Source organism: Polypterus senegalus, chromosome 11 (assembly GCF_016835505.1).
Source record: "Polypterus senegalus isolate Bchr_013 chromosome 11, ASM1683550v1, whole genome shotgun sequence".
Lineage (NCBI taxonomy): Eukaryota > Metazoa > Chordata > Cladistia > Polypteriformes > Polypteridae > Polypterus > Polypterus senegalus.
This window is the reverse complement of record NC_053164.1, coordinates 47,843,568-47,869,440: the sequence shown is the minus strand read 5'-3', so window position 1 is coordinate 47,869,440 and position 25,873 is coordinate 47,843,568. Positions and strand designations below refer to the sequence as shown.

The 25,873-nt window shown below is 37.5% G+C and overlaps 1 protein-coding gene across 3 annotated transcripts in view; it reads right to left on the bottom strand.

Annotated features, from left to right (window-relative positions):
- The window catches only part of LOC120538927 (drebrin-like protein B), a 74,505-nt gene that overhangs the window by 34,299 nt on the left and 14,333 nt on the right, over positions 1-25,873 (bottom strand). For all 3 annotated transcript variants that reach the window (XM_039768549.1, XM_039768546.1, XM_039768548.1), the window contains exons 2-3: positions 12,016-12,071; positions 6,344-6,456 (exon numbers count right to left, since the gene is read on the bottom strand). In XM_039768549.1, the coding sequence (XP_039624483.1) occupies positions 6,344-6,456; positions 12,016-12,071 (169 nt within the window). The remainder of the gene's footprint in view (positions 1-6,343; positions 6,457-12,015; positions 12,072-25,873) is intronic.

Here is a 25,873-nt window from a genome sequence, read left to right as displayed (position 1 = left end):
TATATATAAAGCTTAAAAGGAAAAAGTTACATTTTAAGGTATAATATTGTTCTATTATGCGCCAAGTTTCCTGTTGATGGCAAACTTAGGAAACATACAGTATGGTTCAGAAGATAAAATGAACGTACATCCTGGTATACTCCAGATACAGTATTATTTGTGCATTATATAGTTTTAGGATAACACTCCTTGACTTAAACTCAACTAAAAAAACAAATAATACTGTGGTTATTTCAAATGTCTTCCATTATCCCATATGAATATCTGTGACTTTAGTAATGCCTTTTGGTTAGCCGAAAATGTCTGTGACAGAGCAGGTGAAAAAAGTTAGCTGACCCAGGTTAGAGAAGGATGGTATTTATAAAAATAAAAAAAAAGACTGAAAAACAAAATAAAACAAAGCTCAGCTAGCTGCAGCAGCCAAATCAAATCTCATAGCACATATAATTGTACAGATATAAGTGGAGTGAGGCAATATGCTTATGAACGTGGCAAAAACAAAGCTGGAAATGCTGAGGTAAAAAACAGTGAGGTAGAAAAATCAGGTGACAGCCAACAGGCATAATGATTTTAAATTGTTAAAGGGTGACTCTATTGGGAAGCTGAAATTGAAAGAAAATGTTTGTAATATTAAGACCTGATGATTGGAAAATCATTATTTCCTACATAAGGAAATAAATGTAACAAAACCAGTAATGATTGTGTAAAATAAGGACAAGGACTTTTACTTTGTAGAAGGCTCCTCATGACTGCTTACAAGATCATGGGTATCAATATGTTGTAAAAGATAGCCCGGCTACAGACAGACACACTGACTCAATGTCCAGAACATGCACTTTTATTTAATTAAACCGCCCTGCACACAATACCGTGCTTCAATATCCAACTCCACGTAATCCTTTCTTCTGCCACCTCTACTCCTCACTCGCAACCTTATCTTCTGCCTCCCGACTCTGGCCTCTGAATGGAGTGAGTTGGCCTCCTTTCTAGTGCACCCGGAAGTGCTCCAGGTGCCCCTTGATTAACATCCGGCAGCACTTCCGGGTGTGGCAGAAGTGCTGCACCGGAATCCCGCTCCTCTTCTGGTAGCACTTCCTTGTGTGGCCGAAGTGCTGCATGTCCAGACTCTGGAGCTGTCCAGGTGCCCCCTGGTGGTGGCCACGGACACACATCGGGTTGAGCTTTTAAGCTCCCATTCCGTGACCCCAATGTAAACCAAGGGGGCTGCCCTCTCGTGTCCGAGGAAAGGTATTCCTGGCAGTATGCCCATTCCCCCAGTCTTCTCATAAAAAGGGCGTCCCGCCCGGGCAAGATCCCCGGCTGTCCATCACAATGTGTAGAATGTATCCAGAGTTGGATACAACTAGTAATTAATGCAGCACTGTAATCTGTGACTCTAGCTGCATTCTAATGCACATATGCTGAGCTTTCATATCTAAATTTTATCAATACAGTAAATTGTTGTCCAATATATACTGTAAACAAGACTTGCCAAAACAAAGTACAAGAATCTTTACAGGCAGCTGTAACCATATGAACCTTGTAAAAGATGGAGCTAAGTAGGGTAATGATACACAATTATGAAAGAACTAGTAATAGCGCACTGCAAGATAACGTGCAGTGAATACACTTGACTTGAGCATTCCTAGTTTTCATCCTCTTTCTCTGTATGTTTAGCATTCGTTTGCTCAGAGGTTGATGCACGTGCTGCTTCCTGAGCAGCTCTTCTTTTCTCCACCCTAGCAGCCCGCTACTTCTCTTCTTTCGTTGGCATCTCTTCGTGTTAAAACTGATTAAGTCAGTGTTTGTGCTGCAATTACTTAGTACATTTTCTTTAATTTTTCACTTAAGCTGGCACTTAAGTCTTCAATCTGCCTCAAGAATGATTTAAGATATGAAGAGGTAGGGTTAGTGACGGTGAAGGTGGTAGGGATGAGAACGGTGCCCGTATGCATGCGCCACACAGCCACCCTGCTGGCCACTGCTGAGAGTTGATCTATACTAATAAAAGGCAAAGCCCTCACTCACTCACTCACTCACTCACTCATTCTCCAACTTCCCGTGTGGGTGGAAGGCTGAAATTTGGCAGGTTCATTCCTTACAGCTTCCTTACAAAAGTTGGGCAGGTTTTATATCGAAATTCTACGCGTAATGGTCATAACTGGAAGCAGTTTTTCTCCATTTACTGTAATGGAGATGAGCTTCAACGCCGTGGGGGCGGAGTTTCGTGTGACATCATCACGCCTCCCACGTAATCACGCAGTACATAGAAAACCAGGAAGACCTCAAAAAAGCGCTGAAGAAAACATGCATTATATAATTGAGAAGGCAGCGAAACAATAAGAAGCGAAGCGAAAGTGACATATACAACCATATTCATGAGTTCTGCTACTTCGGAAACAAAGCACGATGTAAACCTACACTTTAAATTAAGTTCATAGACAGGCTGCCGCTGGCGTTTGTAATTTAGTGCCTGCCCATATAAGGCCGTCCGTCAGCGGCAATCCAATAGCAAACTCCCACTAAATATTCACGGGTTAAGGACTGTGTTTATGGAGAGGAAGATGAGATGGTCAGGGTGGTGTTTGACACAAACTCAGCGAAACTGCGAGAGAAAGTTTTAAGTGCCAGGACTAAGGTAACATTAAATACAGCCACGGACATAGCACAGATGGCACCAGCACAGCTGGGAACCTTCGATGCATGTACACCGAGCGGCTCACGTGAACTGACGCAGTGCAGAGATAAAAGGCAACAGTTCCAAAGAGCGCTGAACAAAAACCGAATTACACAATTGAAAAGGCAGCAAAAATATGAAGCGTCTGATAAGCATATTCATAAATCCAGCTACTGCGGAAACAAAGCACACGGTGGAAAAAGTCAATGTCCCGCTAAAGGAAGACAGTGTAAAAAAAACCGTGCATGCAGTGTGTCAGGTCTCAGATAAAGAAGAAGACGAGCTGTTTATTGATGCAGTAAGAAACGAATCGATGAATGAAACCTGTCATCTTTACAACGATTGACAAACACGGAATGTAACTTGAACACAACACATCCTACAAATACGAACCTGATTGAAAGAAATAATGATAATCAAATCCTTGATGACAGCAACACTCAGTAACACTCACAAAACAAATACTGTATATTGACAGTCATGTTACGTTATTTTTAAAATGTTCCCTTTTCTTTTTCTAGCTTTTTTAACACACTACTTCTCTGCTGCGATACGCGGGTATATATATATGTATATATATATATTCCGATCTACATACTCGAATAATGGATACTTTATTCGCCATCAATGATTGTTTTGGTAAAGCCATACTCAGTGTATTCATTAGATGAACGGTAAAAAAGTAAGAGCGAGGGGAGGATGCAGGCTGTAGTGTGCGTCAACTCTATCTGAATTGCGCGATCACATTTCAAAAATATATCTTTTCAAGTTCTATTTAGTCCATATTTGTCAAACTTAAGGGCCACGCGCCACGGCGTGTAATTATATCCGGCCCGCGAGATCATTTTATATACTGTATTATTGTTATTAATGGCCCAGGTATATGAAGCGCTGGTAACACAATAAACTACAGATCCCATAATGCAGCGCTTCAGCTGCCTTGCCGAACACTTATTGCGAAGCTAGCTCACGCGATGCTGGAGAGAAAAGTTCATTCTGAAAATAGAGCCTTTAAAAAGCGATGGGAGGCTGAGTATATGTTTACTGAACCCGTGTGTCTCATTTGTGGAGCTAATGTGGCTGTAATTACAGAATTTAATCTAAGACGGCACTATGAGACAAAACATCAGGGTAACCTGAATGCAATGCAGAAGATACAGAAAGCAGAATAATTAAATAAGAATCTGACACTTCAGCGGACGTTTTACCCGTGCACAATCACAAAGTGATTTCAAGTGAAGCTGCTTTTATGGGAGACACAACCACTTGCCCCACTTTCCCTGTTACCAAGTAATGTTAAACCAAGTCGTCACTACGGTGTTCCCAAACGCACTTTGCTGATAAACTGAGCGCACTGAGTTTGCACGGCGCTTTGGTGACTTTGAAGAACAAAAAAAGTCCGTCTACATGCGGCTCGAACCTTGTGCATGTTTGGTAGCACATATCTGTGTGAGAAGCTCTTCTCAGTGATAAAGACTAACAAAACAGCACACAGGAGTCACCTCACTGATGAGCACCTGCAATCCATCCTGAGAATCTCCACAACACAGAACCTCACACCAAACAGAAACGAACTTGTGGCCAAAAAAAGATGCCAGGCGTCCAGCTCTAAAATGACATATGAGCAAAGACAACTGAATGATTTGATTTGTTATTGCTGAAAGGAACACATTTTATTTATATTTCCAGGTTTTGTTATGCAGCATGTTCATATTTGAATTTGTATAATTTTGACAGGATATATTTTTATGGAGAGCAAAATCTTTTGGGATATTTAAAATCTAAGTTTATTTTTATATAAAATTACATAAGAGTAAAGAAATTTGAATGTTTGTTCTTTTAATGTTTACTTTATTTCTAACTTGTATAATTTAGACAGGATATATTTTTATGGAGAGCAAAATATTATAAGTTGTTTAAGGTTTGAGTTGATTTATTCAGGAATAATATTCCTGTCTGGTTTTACCATTCCTACCAAAGATATTTCTGTCGACTAAATAAAAATTCCTTCTATTTAAAATTTAAATAGAACTTGAACAAATACGATAGTTCATAATATCCACGCAGACTTGCATGTAAGAGCGGGAGTTATCCATTTTAACAAGCAGCGTATTGCACTGATACGAAATAGCTGTGTGTGTATATATGTAGATATGTATGTATATGTATATATATGTTTATATATGTGTGTGTGTATGTATATATATATATGTATTTGTGTGTATATATGTGTGTGTATGTATTTATGTGTGTGTGTATATGTATGTGTATATATGTAGATATATATGTATGTATATATGTGTATATGTATAGATATGTATATATATATGTTTATGTGTGTGTGTGTAAATATATATATATATGACAACACCACTCATCACTCACAACAGTGACAAAACAATTACATTGACAATCATGTTACGTTATTTTCAAAATGTTTCCTTTTCTTTTTCATTGCTTCTTTAACACACTACTTCTCCGCTGCGAAGCGCGGGTATTTTGCTAGTTCTACAATAAAATACAAATAAAAAGAGGAATAACCTTGGAGGTCAATCATCACCCTGAAAGCAGACGTCATGTAGTATTATGTGTACCAAATTTCATGTCAATAGGTCGAATAGTTTGTGAGCTACAGGCGATTTAAAATCCTGGACAGACAAATGGACAGCGTATCTATACTAATAAAAGGCAAAACTCTCACTGACTGACTCACTCACTGACCACTAATTCTCCAACTTCCCGTGTAGGTAGAAGGCTGAAATTTGGCAGGCTCATTCCTTACAGATTACTTACAAAAATTGGACAGGTTTCATTTCAAAATTCTACGCGTAATGGTCATAACTGGAACCTATTTTTTCATCCATATACTATAATAGACTTCTACTCGAGTTACGCCTCCCACGTAATTTAGTGCCTGCCCATATAAGGCCGTCCATCAGTGGCAATCCAATAGAAACACTGCCGCTAAATATTCACGGGTGAAGGACTGTGCTTATGCAGAGGAAGCATATTCATAAGTGCAGCTACTGCGGAAACAAAGCACACAGTGAAAAAAGTCAATGCCCCACTAAAGGAAGACAGTGTAAAAAAAAAAAACCTGTGCATGCAGTGTGTCACGTTTCAGATAAAGAGGAAGACGAGCTGTTTGTTGATGCAGTAAGAAACAAATCGATGAATTAAACCGGTTATCTTTACAACGATTGACAAACACAGAATGTAACTTGAACACAACACATCCTACAAATACGAACCTGATTGAAAAAAATAATGATAATCAAATCCTTGATGACAGCAACACTCATAACACTCACAAAACAATTACTGTATATTGACAATCATGTTACGTTATTTTTAAAATGTTCCCTTTTCTTTTTCATAACTTCTTTAACACACTACTTCTCTGCTGCGAAGCGCGGGTATTTTGCTATATATATGGGGGACCAAAAGGTCTCTGGCAAGACCAAAGAGACCAATTTACCACCAACTGTAATAAACAAACATGGAAAAATAATTTCACTTTAAATTATATTAATAGAACAGCATACAAGCAAAAATCAATCCCTGAATAACCAGAATGACATTTTTTTTTCAAATCATTATTGTCTCAGTCAGTATTTATTTCAGTTAAAAGCAACTAAAAACTACACATGCCAAGAATGTACCTACCCAGTTAATCAGAACATATTTGGGCAAGCCAGAGTTCGGGTCCTGAACCCGGCAGAAGGCATACATCACCTTTCCACTGTTCAGCTCGTCAACCATTTCTTCCAAGCCCTCATCTAAAAATAATGTAAACTAAAATTACAAAAACAAGCACTAAACAGAAGCATACAATGTGAAAAAAACAATAAAAAAAAAATCAAGTCTTAATCTTTCTGAAAACTAAATGTAATAATGGTACTTGTTCAAACCAAAAAATTAAAGGATAACATAAGCCAAAAGTAAATAGTAAGTAATTAAATTTTAGCATTTTCCTAGATGTTATTTGCTCAATTGTTCAATAAATCAAATTAAAATGCAACATAATATACTGTAAAGCACACCTTTAATAACAAATTACAGATATTCTTTATATATTAAAACACACACAAGCCTGGAATAAATGTAAATAATGTAAGTACACTGTGTGTGCAATTATTAGGCAAGTGAGTATTTTGACCATATCATCATTTTTAATGCGTATATTCCAACTCCAAGCTGTATTAACTTGAATGCTTATTGGATTTAAGCACGTCAGGTGATGTGTATTTGTGTAATGAGGGAGGGTGTGGCCTAAGGAGATCAACACCCTATATCAAGGTGTGCAGAATTATTAGGCACCTAGTTTTCCTCAGGCAAAATGGGCCAAAAAAGAGATTTAACTGACTCTGAAAAGTCAAAAATTGTAAAAAGTCTTTCAGAGGGATGCAGCACTTTTGGAATTGCTAAGATATTGGTGTGTGATCACAGAACCATCAAACATTTTGTTGCAAATAGTCAACAGGGTCGCAAGAAACGTGTTGAGAACAAAAGACGCAAATTAGCTGCCAAAGATTTGAGAAGAATCAAACGTGAAGCTACCAGGAACCCATTATCCTCCAGTACTTTCATATTCCAGAGTTGCAACCTACCTGGAGTGCCCAGAAGTACAAGGTGTTCAGTGCTCAAAGACATGGCCAAGGTAAGGAGGGCTGAAACCCAACCACCACTGAACAAGAAACATAAGTTGAAACGTCAAAACTGGGCCAAGAAATATCTGAAGACAGATTTTTTTCAAAAGTTTTATGGACCGATGAGATGAGAGTGACTCTTGATGGACCAGATGGATGGACCTGTGGATCAGTAATGGGCACAGAGCTCCACTCCAACGTGGAGGTGGGGTACTGGTATGAGCTGGTATTTTTAAAGATGAGCTAGTTGGACCTTTTTGCATTGAAGATGAACTCAAAATCAACTCCCAAACCTACTGCCAGTTTTTCGAAGACACTTTCTTCAAACAGTGATACAGGAAAAAGACCATGATTTTTATGCAGGCCAATGCTCCATCACTTGCATCGAAGTTCTCCACTGCATGGCCAGCCAGTAAAGGCCTTAAAGATGAAGGAATAATGACATGGCCCCTTCCTCATCTGACCTAAACCCTATCGAGAACTTGTGGGCACTTCTTAAACGCTAGATTTACGGGGGAGAAAAACAATACACCTCTCTGAAGAGTGTCTGGGAGGCTGTAGTCACTGCTCCACAAAAAGCTGATCGTCAACAGATCAAGAAACTGGCAGACTCCATGAATGGAAAGGCTTATGACTGTTATTGGAAAGAAGGGTGGTTATATTGGTCATTAATTGATTGATTTATTTTTTTTGAAATGTCAGAGATGTTTATTTGTAAATTTTGAGGTGTTTGTTTATTATTCTCACTATAACAGATGAAAATAAACAAGTGAGATGGGAAAATTTTCATTTTTCCTTTAGTTGCATAATAAATCTGCACACTAATAGTTGCCTAATAATTGTGCGCACATATGTATTCCCCCGATGATGTTCACACTCACATTTCCGTTGTGAAACATTCAGGTTTCAGGTTTATTAACATTTTGGATTGACTGATATCATTGTGTTTGTTCCATATTAAAATTAATCCTCAAAAATACAACTTGCCTAATAATTCTGCACTCCCTGTAGTATATCCAACTGACTTAAGCAATCAGCACAGCTATATCTCTTTGTAACCCATAAAATAACTTTACATAATATTAAGAGTTTTAACTTCTAGTAAGATATTATAGTTAGGTAAATAAACATAAAACAAGACCATTGATACTTTATTTTAATTATGGATTAAACACATGGCTCAGAAGTGATTGACTTGCCATGTCAACTGTAAGAGTTCCTCAAAATTCAACATTTGCTCATTCTTTTTGCCCATTAAAAGATATTTCCATGTTTATCCATAAATTTCAGTCTTATCTGTCACAAAAAACACTGGTTATAGTAAGTTTCCTAACTATGGTAAAATTGTGTTGGTTCCTGGCTTACACCATACAAAATACCATATACCTCTAGCATATATCCACGCCTGTCTGTCTCATTAGCCTCAGTTTCTTCTAGGACGTGTTTAAAAGTTAATCAGAAAAAGAAAGCACCAACTGAGATCTTTCTATAAATTAAGTCACTCTTTGTTTCTATCATATTAAAGGGTCCATTAGAAAAAGCAAAAAAATGATTTTCATTTGCCTATTGAAAAAATGCTTAAATATCGCTCACAAATCAAAACAGCACTCATTTCTAGGCCCAGTTCTGCTCCTTTCCTACATACCCTTGGCTTTATACTTAGCTCCCCAAATTGGAGTATGTCTTTTGAATCAAAGGGCCCTTGGAGGATAAATTAAAAAAATGAAAAACAAAACCACTCCAATCTGAATACAGTACATGAATTTTAGATACTTTTTACAAATCTTAAAATTTTATTTTGTACATTTCAGGTACGCAAAGGCTTGACACTCCTATGCATTGTGCATTACAATTCTTCTGCAATGGTTCTAATGTTACAATTTCAGCTTTAAATCAATATATGTTCTCTTAAGAACAAAGGTCAGCTGATCGTAACCCAACCACCAATCAGAATATTGATTTTGGATGCTTAACCAAAATTTGTCAGAAGCCAAATTATTTTTTATTATGAAATACAAATCCATCTGGGTAGACTTACACTGATAACCCTCACTTAGGAGGATATGGTGGCGGTGGTCTCACTGTGCTATTTTCTGGACAATACAAGATTAGTTTTTTGATCTAATACATGTTCATTTTGCAACTCACTCCAAACGTCGTGTTTTTTTCTGCTTTATTTAACTGGTCTGGATCCAACCACCTCAGACCATTATGCTATTTTATTTGCTGTTACCACTTCTTTGCCTCCTCCATTCTGCTCATATAGTTAAATACAGAAATTTGAATGCTATTAGTTTGTTCATTAACAGAGTTGCTTAGGAGACAAAGTACCTTTCAAAATGCCAGATCCTCTGTATAGCAGCTAATGTAACATTTCAGTAAATTTACTTAGAAACACCTTAAGTGTTTTTGCTCCTCTGAAGACAAGTACAGTTTGTTTTGGTCATTCCGTACCCTGGTTAACTTCAGAGATATGTTTTATGAAAGCTGCATGTCATTTCTTAAGCAAGAAAATAGGATTATTCTTATATATAATTTGATACTATCCGTATGTATGGTGTTCGCGCGTCAATACAAGTTAGAACCATGGAATGGGACTCTGCCTCTGTAGTTAAAACATAACGTGGCAAACGCGGACGCAGTATTGCATGATTGGCTAAGAATGTTCGAATGCTACAGTGACGCCACTGGACGGCCGAGTATAGTAAGTCGGTGTTGGTTCGAGCAGATAACAGTAAGTTCAGCTGGTTTTTGGAACGTTGGTTTGTTGGGGCGTACTTTCCAGGACTAATATCGTCGACTGACTTAAACCCTTCGACAGCTCCAAAACTGTAATTTAGAGCGTATCACCATTTGCTTGGTACATCGAAATCTATCTTTGGGCAGTTCGGTTTTGGCATCCGTCCTCCTGACATCTATTGGCAAACTGAGTAATGACAGCTGGGTATTAACAACAGTCATTGTTTAACTTTAAGCTGATCTCAGACCCAAAATGAGTGACGATCACAAAGCAGCCAGAACAGCAGCGGCCGCGGAAAGGATGCGTAGGAAACGAAGTCACATGACTGACAAGGACACTGAACCTTTCGATAATCCAATGTATATGGATTGGGATTCTATAGAAACGGTTGTTGAAACAAATGTCAACATTGTGGTGGACGTTAATCAACCATGCACCTGTTGGGGACTGGCAGGACATGATCCGCCACGCCGACATAATTATTATTCTGACTCTGTCTAGAGTCGTAAAATACGGTTTGTTTTGAAAATTTGGTTGCTGGAAAAATCAAATGAGCTGTGCTGAAAAGCTGAGTTCACGTCTCACAGCCCCGTTTACACAGGAATCGCTTTATTATATCGGCCGAAAAGGTCTATTTTAAGCACAAATCAGTGCCATGATAACAAAATCATTTCAAGGACTTAAAAAAACAAATAATTCTTTGCAGAAAAAGAATGGATTTTACACCCGTAGAATATGTAGCCGATTCGATCGGGCTGCCAGTCACTAGTCTACTCATATTCTTGCCATTAAAAATCCTATTGTCTGCTAGTGTATAAGGACGTAGTGTAGTTGCGGTCTCTCCTAGCAACCTAAGAGCTCTTTTTTTGTTTTATTTTTTTAATCAATTTACAAATTTAAGTGTGCTTTTAATAGATGTCCACTTTGTGAACCTGCTAACCTATGTAAAAAAAAAAATTCAATTTTTTTTTTTGTTTTCTCCCAAAACTAAATTGAAAGTGTTAGTGATAGATAAATAATTACTTGAATAAAAAATACCACACCTAATTATAGCACATAAATTGCTTTGGACAAAATAGTAAATGACTTAAAGCCTAATGCTAATGTGAATAATTCATAAGTTCTTGTATTCTTAGATTTAATACTCTAGTAGTGCTTTAAGCTGGTGTCAATCATATGTAACAAACAGAAAACTTGTCATAATTCTTGCCGACTGTAGATCAGAAGTATATGATATGGCATCCTGTGTGTCTCAGGGACTAGACTTTCTAAATCAAAAGCTTTATTTGTGGCACAAAGTTGGCAAAACTGCCATTGTTGCACTAACTCCATTACCCTGTAAAGCCCATACTGCTCATTTCAAAAAATACCATTATTAGTACATATTTAGTGATGCTAATTCTCACCCTGAGCATGTCTTGTGCAGCTGGGTACATAATGAATGACAACTCTTCTATTATGTAAGTATTGGGAAATTAGTTGCACTGAGAGATCACGCTTCAGATATAATTCTATGTGTACACTAGCACTTGTCATTACCTTCTTTATAAAGATTTCAGGCCCTTTTCATACGAGGTAAGTAAATAACGTTAAAACAAAAATTGAGCTTTGGGCCACGTATAAGCCAATCAAAATTTTTTGGTTCTATTTTTGATCCTAAAATTCTCAACTTATTTGTGAGTACTGGTATATACAGTATTTTTTTTAAAGAATAATTTGCCAATAGGACTTTTCAATTAAAATATTTTCTTGTATTTCTGAAATATAAATGTTACACTTCATGGTTGTAGTTATTTATACTGATCTACTAATGCTACCACAAAAAATTTAATAATAGTAGGAAAAAAAAAAACTTGTATCAAAGTACCTTTCCAAATACAATTCTGACATTTGATAAGCAGAATGTGTGAATATAAAACAGAAGAGGATTATAGCAAAACAAAGCTTACCTCCCTTTCCAGCCAATCTAATATCATTGGTGTTTCCCTCATATGTAAATAGTGCCCTAAAGACATAAAACACAAAAAAAAAATGTATTAGTTTAGAGGCTTCTTCAAAGTAGAAAGGTGTCACATTTACCTAGGGGCACTCACAAATTGCATTCAGATATTATTAAACATTTAGGTTATATAATACTATTCAACCATTATATATTTTTAAATAGCCAATGCCTTCTATTAGAGTCAATCACGAATACTCTAGGAGACAGTGCCAGTCAAAGTATACAAAAAGTCAGAAATATCTTCTCTAGCGCCTTCAACACCATCCAACCTCTGCTCCTTAGAGACAAGCTGACTAAGATGGGAGTAGACTCACACCTGATGGCATGGATCATGGACTATCTTACAGACAGACCTCAATATGTGCGTCTTGGGATCTGCAGGTCTTACATTGTGGTCAGCAACACAGGAGCACCGCAGAGGACTGTACTTTCTCTGGTCCTGTTCAATCTATATACATCAGACTTCCAATGTGACTCAGAGTCCTGCCACGTGCAAAAGTTCGCTGATGACACTGCTATTGTGGGCTGCATCAGGAGTGTGCAGGAGGAGGAGTACAGGAAGCTAATCAAAGACTTTGGTGCGACTCAAACCACTTACACATGAACACCAGCAAGACCAAAGAGCTGGTAGTGGATTTTAGGAGGCCCAGGCCCCTCATGGACCCTGTGATCATCAGAGGTGACTGTGTACAGAGGGTGCAGACCTATAAATATCTGGGAGTGCAGCTGGATGACAAATTGGACTGGACTGCCAATACTGATGCTCTGTGTAAGAAAGGTCAGAGCCGACTATACTTTCTTAGAAGGTTGGCGTCCTTCAACATCTGCAATAAGATGCTGCAGATGTTCTACCAGACAGTTGTGGCGAGTGCCCTCTTCTACGCGGTGGTGTGCTGGGGAGGCAGCATAAAGATGAAAGACGCCTCACGCTTGGACAAACTTGTTAAGAAGGCACGCTCTATTTTAGGAGTAAAGTTGGACAGTTTAACATCTGTGGCACAGCGACGGGCATTAAGCAAACTCCTGTCAATCATGAAGAATCCACTGCATCCACTGAACAGTGTCATTTCCAGGCAGAGGAGTAGCTTCAGTGACAGACTTTTGTCACTGTCTTGCTCCACTGACAGATTGCGGAGATCATTCCTCCCCTACACTATGCGACTCTTCAATTCCACCCGGGGGAGTAAATGCTAACATTACTCAAAGTTATTGTCTGCTTTTACATGCATTTTTATTACTATTTAATTTAATATTGTTTTTTGTATCAGTATACTGCTGCAGGATTATGTGAATTTCCCCTTGGGATTAATAAAGTATCTATCTATCTATCTATCTATCTATGCAACAGAAGATCAAGACTTGAACTTGCCTAGAGGAAACAACATTGTGGAGAACTTCTGCTGCAGTCACATAAGGCAAAAAAAGTATAACAAGGCAAACATGACAAAACTCATTTGAATATATAAGAAATACCACTTACCTACTGTAAAGTGAAAAATCAACCTCAATTAATCACAAGTCACTACAGATAGGACATTAGCTTACAAAGAACAGTGTTACAGAAAGCTCAGTGACGGTTATTAAAAAGCCCATAACAAAATCAGCAGTTACTTTTATGAAGACTGGGGAGAATGATTTCCATGTTTTGAAGGGCTCTGAAACTGGCTCTAGTTAATCGGTTAATAAGCAAGCATGAATGTGATTACTTCAACTACTTCAATGGAGTAATCTTTTAAATGGCAGACCAAAAAAAAAAACACACACAAAACACCAAAAAAAGAAATTAAGAGTAAAAGGGTGCCTATACTGAGATTATCTGAACTAGGTCATTTTGAGACACCTAAATAATTCTCAAGTTCAGACCCTGATATATTAAGACTGTACATTTTCTTTTTACTCTCTTACCACAATAAAATAATATTGTAATAACTGACCCATTTCTTCAGTCTACAGCAGCCACAACATTCATCCCCTCACTAAAGTGCGTAAATGACAACTTGGTCCAAAGACTGTAATGTCATCCGTACTATTTACAGGATGCATTAACTGAGCACTACAAAGAAAGTCTTAAGTAGAAGGCGGCTTTTGGGCTTTGCACATGTGGAGTGTCACATTCTGTAATGCAGCTGACTCTCCGATTTTGAAAAGAACCTGTGTATTAGCTTTTATGTTTGTCAAGGCAAATGGAGTGGGAGGAACAACATCTTGCACAAGTGACAGACTAGAGATAAGTACAAGAAAGAAAAGCACACCGTGTGCATAGTTCTCTCCTGCAAAAGCGGTTGAGGCATTTACAAAAGGCAACCAAAAAAAAAACCCACAGCCGTGTCCATTTTTGCTGCAAAATGCCTCAGGTCACCACATAACACATAAAAGGTTAATTAGTGCTTTGAGAGCATCCATTAATGTGATCCACATCTGACTAAAAACATGCACAATTATGGACAGTTATTTGATAATTACTTCAATATAGCAGATAAAGCATATTGTTTACGTGTGTTTTATAAATCACATGATTTAAAATAAATATTGATCAAATGAACAGGATTAAGAACACTCATACTACGTCACCCACTTATATAAGAACAAAAAAGGAAGATTATTTGCTTATCTGCTTCATACTGTAAAACTTCAAGAGGAACTAAGAACTTGCAATATGAAAAGAGGTCATTGTAACCATACAGTAGCAACAGGCCAACAATTGAGATAAACACACACACACAAAAAAAGTTTATTTTTCCCAGTCATGTCTTTTCAAAGTTGTTTACAAGACTAACAATACAGAGTTTCTGCGATAAACATTTAAGCATTACAGTATGGTTCACAAGATTATAAAATGCAGAATTAAAAAAAATAATAGTGCAGACATTTCAAACTTTCAACAATAAACTATGCATACAGTTTTTCTGTATTATGTATTCTATTACGGCTACACAGAATACTACATGCATAATTTAGCGTACAGTTTTAAAAAATTACAATAAGCATGCAGCATAAATATAAAATATATTTTGTGCACTATAAAGATTTACAAAGGTCTAGTATGCCTGGCCTAAGGTTTTCAGACTATACAGAAATTAGGGTTTGAATACTCATATTTAAAACGCTAGTGATTACTTAAAACACAACCTTTACATCAGTAGAGAAATATATATCCATTTTACCAATGCAGATACAAACTAACAATTAAAAATTATAAAAAGAGCAGATCGTAGAAGTGGCGAAGACCATTCTTTTACAATTTAATGACAGCATTTGCCTTCAAACAAAAAATCTAGATATATAGAAAGACATCTGCCTGACAGCAACAAACAACACAAGAACCACATTTTTAAGAACAACACATGAGGCTTGTGACTTTAAACAGCTTCAAGGCAAGATGAAAAAAAAATGTGACAAAATTTCAGTGGGTCGACAACTGAGAGGGCCAATGCAGTTGTATATTTGGGAAGAAAGGAGAACGACAGAAATCCTGGGCAAAAACAACATTCTGTATTAAGTGAGGAGAATATTAAGAAAGCTGCTACAGTGTTTACAACTTCAAATGCATCATTAAAGTGAAGGTTAACAAACTGTAAGCAAGCTATACTTTGTGCCTGCAGCGTTTGCCTCTTTAACATGATGAGTAAATCCAGCCTGACCAGCAACAAAATTGCCCAAAAGAAAGCTGAAGTCTTTAAAATGTTAATCATGCTTTACTGTTTTCAGCCACAAAGCACACATATTGAATATAAAACGGCAGTAGTCTTTTCACCTACGACATCATTACCTTTTTTTGATATATTTTTTTATTTTTTTTAAGAACACAAACACTACAGTTTGCCAGTCACCAATACTATTGAAAGGGAAAAAAGGCTTCATTATTTTGGTGGTAAAGAAATACTTATTTTAAAAATTGGATAAGCACCGCAAAAACCATTATGCTAAAAGAGATGAAACTGAAAAAGCATTTTTTGGTCTTCAAAAAGGTGGTGTGGTGGCTCTCTCTTCTCCAATGAAATTTACTAGACATATATTGTAGTTTGATTAACAGAAGAAAATTCATTCTTTCAAAGAAGAAGGCAATTAAATTGAAACCCTAAGATTACTTTATTATTAGTATTCAATGCTATTCTAAGTATTATTATATGACATAATTTCACACACTGGATCAAGTAGGATGTGGAGATAGTCACACTTTCAAACATGCAATTTTTGCATTTCCTTAACTTTACAAACAGGACACCAGCAAGATTTTGCCGCGTTAGATAGGGCTTTGTGCATGTTCTACACGTGTTAAAAAAGAAAACACCAAAGGCATCATTAGAACATTAGAACACTCAACAAAGCTCGCCAGTCCTATCCACTTATTTCTTCCAAGAAAACATCAAGTCGAGTTTTGAAAGTCCCTAACGTCTTACTGTCTATCACACTACTTGGTAGCTTATTCCAAGTGTCTATCGTTCTTTGTGTAAAGAAAAACTTCCTAATGTTTGTGCGAAATTTACTCTTAACAAGTTTCCAACTGTGACCCCGTGTTCTAGATCCACTGTACTAATTCCCTTCAGGATTTTAAACACTTCAATCATGTCACCTCTTAATCTTCTTTTGCTTCAACTGTAAAGGCTCAGCTCTTTTAATCTTTCCTCATAATTCAACCCCTGTAGCCCTGGAATCAGCCTAGTTGCTCTTCTCTGGACCTTTTCTAGCGCTGCTATGTTCTTTTTGTAGCCTGGAGACCAAAACTGCACACAGTTCTCAAGATGAGGCCTCACCAGTGCATTATAAAGGTTAAGCATAACCCCCTTGGACTTGTACTCCACACATCGTGTTATATATCCTAACATTCTGTTAGCCTTCTTAATGGCTACTGAACACTGTCGAGACGTCTATAGCTTAGAGTCCACTATGACTCCTAAATCCTTCTCATAAGGTACTCTCGATTTTCCGACCGCCCATTGTGTATTCAAACCTAACATTTTTACTTCCTATGTGTAACACTTTACATTTACTGACATTAAATTTCATCTGCCACAAATCTGCCCAATTCTGTATGCTATTCAAGTCTTTCTGTAATGATATCACGGATTCCAAATTATCTGCTAATCCACCTATCTTGGTATCATCTGCAAACTTAACCAGCTTGTCACTTATATTCATATCTAAATCATTTATTTTTTATATATATATATATATATATATATATATATATATATATATATATATTATATATATATATATATATATATGTATATATATATATCCTCTTTAATAAAACCCTTGTGTGCGTCCAGTGTCCGTGTGTGTGTGTGTGTGTCTTCTGGTGAAGTGCGCATGCGCGGGGCCAAAAAGCACGTCTTCAGTCTCTTCCTGTGCATTCCCTGTGCAGAGAGATACACGCACAGGCGCGCGCGAGTCACACACACACACTCACACACACACACACAGCCGCGAGCGCGTCACACACACACACACACGACAGACAGACACAGACACTCACAGGCGAGAGACAAACACACACACAGTCGAGAGACAGACAGACACACACACACACACAGACACAGAGGCGTGCACTTAAGAGACACACGCAAGAGAGAGACACACACACAGGCACGCGCGTGCATTGTTGCAATGTTACTTTTCTTGGTTGTTTATTAAATTACAGATTTTTCAAATGTTCATTTTTTTCCCCTGTGCTTAAAACTCATTAAAAAAAGAGTTTTTAGCGGGTCATAAGGCTATAGCAAATTCTTGCAGTGTTAGTTTTCTCTGTTGTTCAAGGTTTTCTTAGTGTTAGTCACTGTTTTTACATTTAGTTTACTATTACGCTGTGCTTTCTATGGTATAGTTAACTATATTTGTGCTTAAAAACTTATGTTTTAAAAAAATATTTATTTACATACAGTTCATACGGTCTGGAACGGATTATGGTCGTGAACCGAGGTTCCACTGTATTACTGTCAGATAAAATTACAGGCATTTCACGGAAATACAAACCAGTATTACTGAGAGAGAAAATTAAAGGCACACAATACAGTGACACGTATTACAGCCACATACAAGGTCCCTTGCCATTTAATATAGACTGTTTATACAAATGTTTATGCACTACTGTTCTAGCGCCCGTTATTTTAACGGGCTTAATGTCTAGTATATATATATATATATATATATATAAATATATATCTAGTATATATATATATTAAAAAAGTAGCGGCCCTTGCACTGACCCCTGTGGAACACCACTCTTAACATCGGCCAGTTCTGAAAAGGTTCCTCGCACCATCACCCTCTGCTTCCTGTGTCTGGGCCAATTCTGCACCCATCTAAAAACATCACCCTGAACTCCCACTTCTTTTAACTTGATGCCCAACCTCTCATGTGGCACCTTATCAAATGCTTTCTGAAAGTCCAGATAAATAATATCATAAGCTCCACTTTGATCGTATCCTTTTGTTGCCTCCTCATAGAATTCCAACATGTTAGTAAAACACGACCTCCCTCTTCTGAACCCATGCTGACTGTTCAGAATAACTCCTGTCCTTGCCATGTGTTGCTCAATCTTATCCTTAATAATTCCTTCCATTAATTTTCCTGTGATGCATGTTAAGCTTACTGGCCTATAGTTGCTTGGATCTGCCCTGTCACCCTTTTTATATAATGGGATGATATTTGCCATTTTCCAGTCCTTTGGAATCTCTCCAGTGCACAGTGACTTCCTAAAAATATGTGTCAAGGGTTTATATATGTACTCACTAGCCTCCTTAAGAACACGAGGATAAATATTATCTGGGCCTGGTGATTTGTTTGATTTCATCTTATTTAATCTGAGCAGCACTTCTCCCTCTACAATTTCCAAATCCCTCAGTACCTCCTTAGTAGTGCGTTTACCTCTGGGAGGTTATCCACTTGCTCACTTGTAAACACCTCAGAAAAATGTAAGTTTAGGGCATCTGCTATTTCATTGTCTGTATCTTTTAATTCCCTTTACTATTCCTGATGAACTTGACCTCCTCCTTAACTGTTCTTTTACTACTAAAATACTGAAAGAATCTCTTGGGGTCTTCTTTCGCCTTATCTGCTATATTCCTCTCCAACTGTCTTTTAGCCTCCTGATATCCTTCTTAATGGTTGCCCTCATGTTCTCACACTCTACGATTCTCTTTGCAGTCATTAGTCTTATATGCCTTATACAGCAGTTTTTTCCTTTGCAACTTCTTTTTAAATCTTTATTAATCCACCATGGAGTTTTTTAGTTTCCTATTAATTCCAAATTTAGGTATGTATCTGTCCTGCATTACATGTAAAACATTTTTAAACCTGTTCCACTGCTCCTCAACTGTCTCCACATTTAAAAGCTTATCCCAGTCTATCCTACTTAGACTTTGTCGCATCTGCTCAAAATTAGCCCTACCAAAGTTCAACTTAACAATTTTAGTCTTTGCATCTGTACTCTTACAAAATACTGAGAATTGTATTACATTATGGTCACTTGACCCTAGTGGTTCAATCACCTCTACACCCTCAATTCTATCCTGATTATTACAGAATACTAAATTCAGACAGGCTTCACCCGTGTTGGTGCTTTAACATGTGTTAAGAAACAGACACTGATTACTTCTAAAAACTCCTCCACCTGCAAAGTTATTCCAGGTAATATTTGGATATTAAAGTCTCCCATGAATATAATATCCCCTGTAAACTTGCCTTTTTGATATTACTAAAAGATGTTTGTTGAAATTACTGTCTGAATTGGGTGGTCTATAACACACTCCTAAAATAAGACCTGTTTCCCTAATATTTTCCAGGCGAAGCCACATGTCCTCACTAAGATGGGGCTCATCATCCAACTGAAGATGACTTACATTTAAACCCTGTTTGGCATAAACAGCAACCCCACCTCCTTTTCTGTTCTGTCTATCCTTCCTAAAAATGTGTATCCCTCTATGTTACACTCATCCCCATCTTTGTTATTTAGCCAGGTTTCCATTATTGCTATAATATCATAATTATGCTCTGCTACATACAACTCCAACTCACTTACCTTATTTTGGATACTTCTAGCATTAAGGCAAGCTATTTTTAATGTGTTACTCCCTCTATATTTAAATGTTTGCTTAGAATTTTTATTTCTACACCATTGTTTGTTCTTCCATATATAGATCTAAACCTGGCCTGTCCTAAACTCCCTGCTCTCCCATTCCCTAGTTTAAACAATCCTCGACTAGCCTACACATATGCCTCCCCAATACATTGGTGCCCCTACAGTTCAGATGTAACCCATCACAGCGGAACAGGTCCCATCTGTTCCAAAAGGAGTCCCAATGCCCCATAAACCTATACCCTTCTACCCTGCACCAAGATTTGAGCCATGCGTTAAGCCTTCTAATCTCCTCAATCTTACCTGGACTGGCGCGTGGCACAGGCAGAACTTCGAGAAGACTACCTTGTCAGTTCTGCTCCTCAGCTTGGCACTTAACTCTTTGAATTTGGATCACAGAACTGACTACCCTTATGTATGTCATTTGTTCCAACCTGGACAATGACAACTGGATCCACCCCCGCTCTGGCCGAGAGCCTATCCACCCTTCCAGGGAGGTCTCCAACCTGTGCTTCCAGAAGGCAACACACTGTGCAAGACTCTCTCTCTGGAGCACACCTGCGCTTCAATCCGCCTAATGATCGAGTCCCCAACTATCACTACCTCTCTTTTTTTGGGAACTGGTTTTGAGGTGGTCCGTTGGTGCTCCTCATCCCTGCCTACCACCTCAGAATTATCAGAGTCACCGTCCAGCTCCGCAAGCTGCATGGTGTTGTAAAACAGATTTCTAACGTCCCACCTCATCTAGTCATCCACTTTTCCTGGTAAGAGTTGTAGGGCCCTATGATTTCCATGATGCGAAAAACATTGACTAAATTTTGTAATTAACACAAAAAAATGGATTTTAGATTTAAAAACCTGCGGTGGGTTGGCGCCCTGCCCGGAATTGGTTCCTGCCTTGCGCCCTGTGTTGGCTGGGTTTGGCTCCAGCAGACCCCCCGTGACCCTGTGTTCGGATTCAACGGGTTGGAAAATGGATGGATGGATGGATAGATTTAAAAACATAAATGTGAGGAATTTAGAGACTGAGGGGGTGGCTGTTACAAAACTTCCCAATAAATTAAATGATTGATTAATCTGTAGTTATATCATTCAGATACCATTTTCTGGTTTGTTGTTTTTCAAGTCATGCCTCAATCTGTTTGTGTGCATGTTTTCGGTATGTTTTCTTGTTAAAGGCACAGGACTTAGCTAGCTGAAGGAGACAGAAATGTTGAAGTGAACAGTATCAGATGCCTTAACTACATCGAAAAAAACTTACAAACATGAGCTTAACTTCAAAACTGAGTCAACAACAACATCCCGGTGACCTTTACGAATCTGGACAACAACATTTCTGCACGTTTTGCCAGGATCACATAGACTGGACATGAAAAGATACTTCAATGACCACGTCAAATCTAAAACCCATCTCAAGATCAAGAAGAAATTAAGGTCAAAAAGCGTTCTCCTTCAGGTAACAATAGAGAAAATAACAAAATCGTCAGATGTAAAATGACAATTTGTCATGCAAGTCAGACAGACCTCTTGAAAAAAATGACAAAAATGCGCCCTTTCTTTATTAAGCATTGTAAACAAGGAGGCGCGCTGGCAGAAAATGAGCAGTCTCTGTCAAACTAATTTGGCCCATGTCTTTGAACATATGGAAGCCATTTTTTGAAAGATTCATGGCAATAAAATTTATGTTGTAGTTGATGAAACCATAGAGAACTGAGACCACATAGTTTTCAACATACAGTAGTGATAGGAGAGTAAACATTTGGCTGCATGCTAATTCTTTTATGTAGGCAGTTCTAATTGTACATGAAATTATATTTAACCAGTATAAAAAAAAAAAAAATCCGAATCAAGGGAAGAAAAATGGTGAAAACCAAAAGTCCAAAAAAAAAAAAACAGAATTTGTGAAAAAATAAAACAGATTCCATAAGGCCCTAGAGTTGTGATGGCAGGGTCTAGTATATTTAGGACTTTCCTAGCTGTGTCTAAAACTAAACTGGCACCGCAAAACGGATCCACATCACCACTTCAGGCTGAGCTCAACTGGGTTATGTTGGTTGCCTGACCACCAGCCACTCGCCAGCAAACACCACCACCTGGCCTAACTCCAGAAGTGGGTCCCAGTAACCCTACGTTCATATGGGTCACAGTGACCCATTCGGCGTCTGACCTTTCAATCCAAACCTGTTTGCCAGGGGAGACCCTACCAGGAGCACAAAGCTCTCGACGACCTACCTCGCCATTACTACCCAAGGTGGACACAGCAAGTTCTGCTGCCATACAAAATAAAATTCTTTACTTCTGGACAATTCTGCATATATGTCTACCTGAAACTTGTTTCAAGTCTCAGTTTAGTGACTTTGATCTGTATTCAACACAACTTTTTTAACAGATGGTAACACACTGCATTATTTATTATAAAACTAATACTCAAAAAATGCATAACACAAAAAAATATTACTACCATCAGATTTATAATAGTGTATAACATTACAGAAATTTGCAACTGAAACTGGAAATTCAAAGAAGCTTTCATATGCATGGATATAGCTGAAAAAGGCAAATCTAAAAAAAAAAAGTACAATATACCTGCATTACATGAACATGTTAGGTTTTAAATCTTGCAGTCTGCAGTGTATTGTCCATAAATTGGTACTTTGTTGTGCCTGTTTTAAACGATTTAACAGATGTACCTAGAGAACTGATATTGTATGTTTTGATATTAAAATGCATGTCTTAAGTTAAAAGTATCAACAAGGTAGATCTCGAAGGAAGGTCAATAACTAGCAAGAAGCTCTCATTTCAGGTTCACTCCATTTCACCTGGTGAGGGTTAGAGTGAAAACATGCCGAGATTGATACATCAGACCAACGTCTATCATCTACTCCTGGATAATTACTTGATGCATCTCCACCAGTCGAGATACATACGATGAATCTGCCATATGCTAGGTCTATCACGAGTCTGCTCCCAGTGAGCCAAATGCCTGCTAATTCTTCAAAAAGAGGGGCCCAGATGTATCCTAACTGTAATTTTAAACTACCTCCACTACCTCTAATAGCTCCTCTCGGTTTACACAGGGAGCGATTCTGCTCTGATATGTCTTTACATACTACAGAAGTTCTCAAACTATCATGGAGAGTAACACTTTATGCAGAAACTTCATTTGTTCACAATCTCATTTTACAAGCACTACCCAGACCTTGTCAGATTATACAGTATCAAAGCAAGAAGCCACTGATAAAATAAAGCAACTACTCACTTCAATAAGAAATGTCCCCAATATGCCTTAAAAATAGCAGTGGCTCAGTGCAAATTGGTCTATGGAGAACTCCATAGCAAATGAACTGCATTTTTGTAGTTTTTATCCAGCAGACATGTGTTCTAAAGTATTCTGTAGTTTTACTTTCTTGAAAGAAATAAAGTCAAAGACAGGAAATACTGATACAAAGTAAACAGTAACTTGACAGTTGTTACTGAAAAGTTACATTATGCTACATGCGTGAAGACTTCTCATGAGAACATTTTCCACCACTACAAAATTGAAATGTATGGGATTTTTCAGCATGTCAATGTCCTATTAATTCTACTCTATATATTGTGTTATGCATAGCATCCCATTTTATTTTTTTTTGCCTTTGATTTGATATACTTCATTAATCCCCAATGGAAAATTGTCTTTTCATATGACCTTTGGGGCACAGGATCAACTATTGTACAGTGCTGGTGAGCAATTATCAAGTTAAGGGCCTTGCTTAAGGACAAAATGGAGTAAGATCCCTTCTGGCATTAATGGAATTTGAACCAACATCCTCCCACTTACCAGCTTCAGAGCCACTGCACCATTTTGCACTCTGCTTCACATTGCTTTGAAAATATTCTAACAGTGCTCGTTGTGGGGAAAAAAAAGACACAATTAATTAGTAAATTTATTGCATAATGCAAGTGTTCTCACATTTTAAAAATTGTAGCTCTGGCAGGGCAAATATCTGGCTTACAGAATCATAGTAAGCAAATGATTGGGATTGACCTTGTAACCATATAATTTACAGTATGAGGCTAGTCAACCATGCAAACACCACAAATACTTGTTGTTAATCAGTTGCAGAAGTATAGTATTCATACCTGTGTTCCAAAAATATTGACCAAAAAAAAAAACCAAAAAAACTCTATAGCTTCAATATTTTAAATCAAATAGAATTTTTTAGACAGAAATACAGACGTAACTTTATTTGAAAATAAATTTTGCTTTTTACAGAAACTCTTTAAACATGTAGATAAATAGTTTGATTAAGTAAATAAATAAATATATACACACACACACACGCGCTTTAGTCTGATCACACACCAGTATGACTATAAAGCAAGAAAATTATAAAGAAAGAAAAGTTCTGACTTGGCTGCCACAGGCACATTGAAGCATTATGCAGATGTATTGCTGTTGGTATAAATGAGCCTCAGTAGCGTTTCTTGACAAACTTTACCTCAATAATTCATTGGCTGAAAGTCCTCGGAGCTTGTGTGTTAGAAAGAGGATGTAGAGCATTATTCCTAATGGTACTCAGTTTTGTTTTAATTCTGCCCTTTGCTACTACTTCAGGGGTCCTGAGTACATCCCATAACTGTCCTTTTAATCAATCAGTCTGATTTGGTGGGCCTGTCCTGAAGTGATGTTACCAGCCCAGCACACCACAGCTTTGAAAATTACACTAACCATACTGGCCAACACAGAGTTATAGAAGAAGGATGTCACTTCCCACAATAATGAAATGCAGTCTCGGAAGTCTTTGTGTTCCAATATAGTAGTGTAGAGTACTGCAGGATGTGTCAGAGTACTATGTACCTTTTCCTGTATTCATAGAGTATATTACTTATCAATACAAACCAGAGTGTACATTACAATCTCAAGATACCCATTAATTACGGACTGCAAAAGATTGCAAAGATTAGCAAAACAACAATGGGAGACCATTGCTACATCGCCCTAAAGATTTGTTCTCAGGATTTCCTTATATTAATGAATTTGTAATTAGTTTTCACTGTGCCAGGTTCGTCATGCAATATGCATCATGGCTATTGGTTTATTACAGTGCTCTGAGCCTATATTCAGAGAAAAGTGTGTTGCAAAAATAAACTGACTTAAGTTGTTCAGTTGGATAGCTTGATGTAGTATGAACAAGGGAACAGACAAGGAAATAGGTATCAAGCCAATAAGAAAATAACACTTTTGTTGAAAATACAAACTGTGCTGTGACTCTCCTTGTCAGTGGGAACGTCAAAGCATTATAGCAGACAAACAGAGCAGCTTGTATATTCAAACAGGACAAACATTGGTCTTGGCAAAGTCAAAATACAAGGTTCAGAAGCAAGACATTTTTCTTTCACACGGTATCACTAGCAGGACATGTATGAAAACACTCCAGCATAGTTTTTGTGGGAGAGGGAGAGAGAGACACACACAAATACATTTCTAAAATACAATTACACTATTCAGTCATCAAATTTGAGAATCAAACAAAACCAATGCCCACTTTATAATAAAAAAGTGGGGCCATAAATAGTGTATATAAAATTACTCAATTACTGAAATATTTCTGTCATCAGTTGGGTTTCTTCATGTAATCCAATTATGTCAATTATGCCACAGCATAAAAAAAAATGTCCTGTCTTGTGACTTCTTTATCTTTACTGTTAGAAATAAAATTCACAAAAGTAATGAAGAAGTACA